Source organism: Rosa rugosa, chromosome 4 (assembly GCF_958449725.1).
Source record: "Rosa rugosa chromosome 4, drRosRugo1.1, whole genome shotgun sequence".
Taxonomy (NCBI): domain Eukaryota; kingdom Viridiplantae; phylum Streptophyta; class Magnoliopsida; order Rosales; family Rosaceae; genus Rosa; species Rosa rugosa.
The window spans coordinates 18,516,388-18,518,014 of record NC_084823.1 but is presented as its reverse complement, the minus strand read 5'-3'; the positions used below and the strand labels follow the sequence as shown (position 1 = coordinate 18,518,014).

The 1,627-nt window shown below is 38.4% G+C and overlaps 1 protein-coding gene across 1 annotated transcript; it reads right to left on the bottom strand.

Moving 5' to 3' along the window:
* Window positions 1-215: 215 nt before the first annotated feature.
* On the bottom strand, window positions 216-1,351 carry LOC133742987 (uncharacterized). Its single transcript, XM_062170724.1, has 2 exons — window positions 800-1,351; window positions 216-499 (listed from the first exon to the last, which is right to left on the bottom strand). Exons 1-2 carry the CDS (start codon window positions 1,206-1,208, stop codon window positions 465-467), a joined length of 444 nt encoding a protein of 147 aa, XP_062026708.1. The 5' UTR covers window positions 1,209-1,351; the 3' UTR covers window positions 216-464.
* Window positions 1,352-1,627: the final 276 nt, after the last annotated feature.

Here is a 1,627-nt window from a genome sequence, read left to right as displayed (position 1 = left end):
CTAGTCTTGCTAGTAGAGGTATCTACAGGTGTTAAATTGGGTAGCAATATAATTAAAAAGATGACGAAGCAAAGTTTGTGTTTCACTTTTGTGACGCATAAGAAAACCCATGTAAAGCGAGAAAAATCATCCATAATAGTCAAAAAATAATGAGCACTAGAACTACAAAGTGTTTCAAAACGGCCCCAAATGTCGGTGTGAACAAGGGAAAAACACTTGGAAGTAGAACTTAAACTAGAAAAAAAGGTTGGCGTGTTTTTTTAGCCAATGGATAAATGTCACATTTATGATGAGAATCAAAAGAAAAATTAGGTAGATTGTTGGCTAAATACTATAAACGAGCAGAGGAAGGGTGTCCCAATCGGCGATGCCAAAGGTCGGAGGTGATGGTTAGATTTCAAGCAAAGCGTTGAGATGAAGATGTAGAAGCCAGCACCACAAGGTAGTAAAGATCACCCCGTCTCTTACCCACACCAATCATCGTCCTCGTAGCCAAATCCTGCATAATACACCAAGATAGAAAAAATGTCATCGAACAATATAACTCATTAATAACTTTACCAACTGATAAAATATCAACTTCAAAGCTCGACACACATAGAAAATTATTCAAACAAAATGAATCATTAAAACGGATAGACCTAGTCATGGTGATGCTAGCCTTGTCACCATTAGGTAAAGACAACAATGGTAGAGAAGAGTGCTCATCAATATTCATTAATAATTTTGAAGAGGAAGTACTATGATGAGATGCTCGGCTATCAATGATCTAGCGATTGGGAGCTAGTTGGTAACAAACCTGATGCAAAATCAGAAGCTGAAGGAGAGGTTGCGTTGGCCTGAGGTGTCACTAGTTTAGGATTTAGGGCAACAAGAATCTGAATATACTGAACTTCGGTAAGATTTGGCATGGTGGACTGAAGTTCCTTGAAAGTGGGACTAGAATCAACATGATTGTCAGAAGGAGTGTTGCCAGGTGTTACAGAAAATTTGTTGTTGCTGCCTTGGTGCTGGTTGCAAGGTCTATATCGAGGATGACCAGGTAGATAACCATTCTTTTTATAACATGTTGCCTCCCTGTGATAATCCTCACCACAATAAGTGGATTTGAATGATTCCCGATTGCGAAAATTGCTGCCTCGATTTTCATAACCTTGATTGTTTTGTCGTGTCCTAGACATATTGTTATTGCTACCAAGCACAATCATGACTACTGTGTCTGATGGAACAATAATAGAGGATGCTAATTCACAATGCTTCTCTTCTTATGCAACAGAAGTATAAGCTTGACGAACAGATGGTAAGGGATTCATTAACATAATCTGACTACGTGTACCTGAATAAGATTCGATCATTCAATCCCATGAGAAACTGCATTAAGCTTGGTGTGGTCATTAATCTGAGCTTCATAGATACAGGTCTCTGAAGAATTGAAGGATGCAAGTTCATCCCACAGTACCTTAAATTTTTTATAATATGTAGTAACAGACATCTACCTCTGTTCATTCTTATATATATCTCTCGGACCTGGAATATGCGGGGAGCATTGTCCAAGAAAAATATTTCCCAGAGATCTTCCCAAACGGTATGAAAGAACAAAGGCAGCTAGGTCTGGTTCAACAAAATT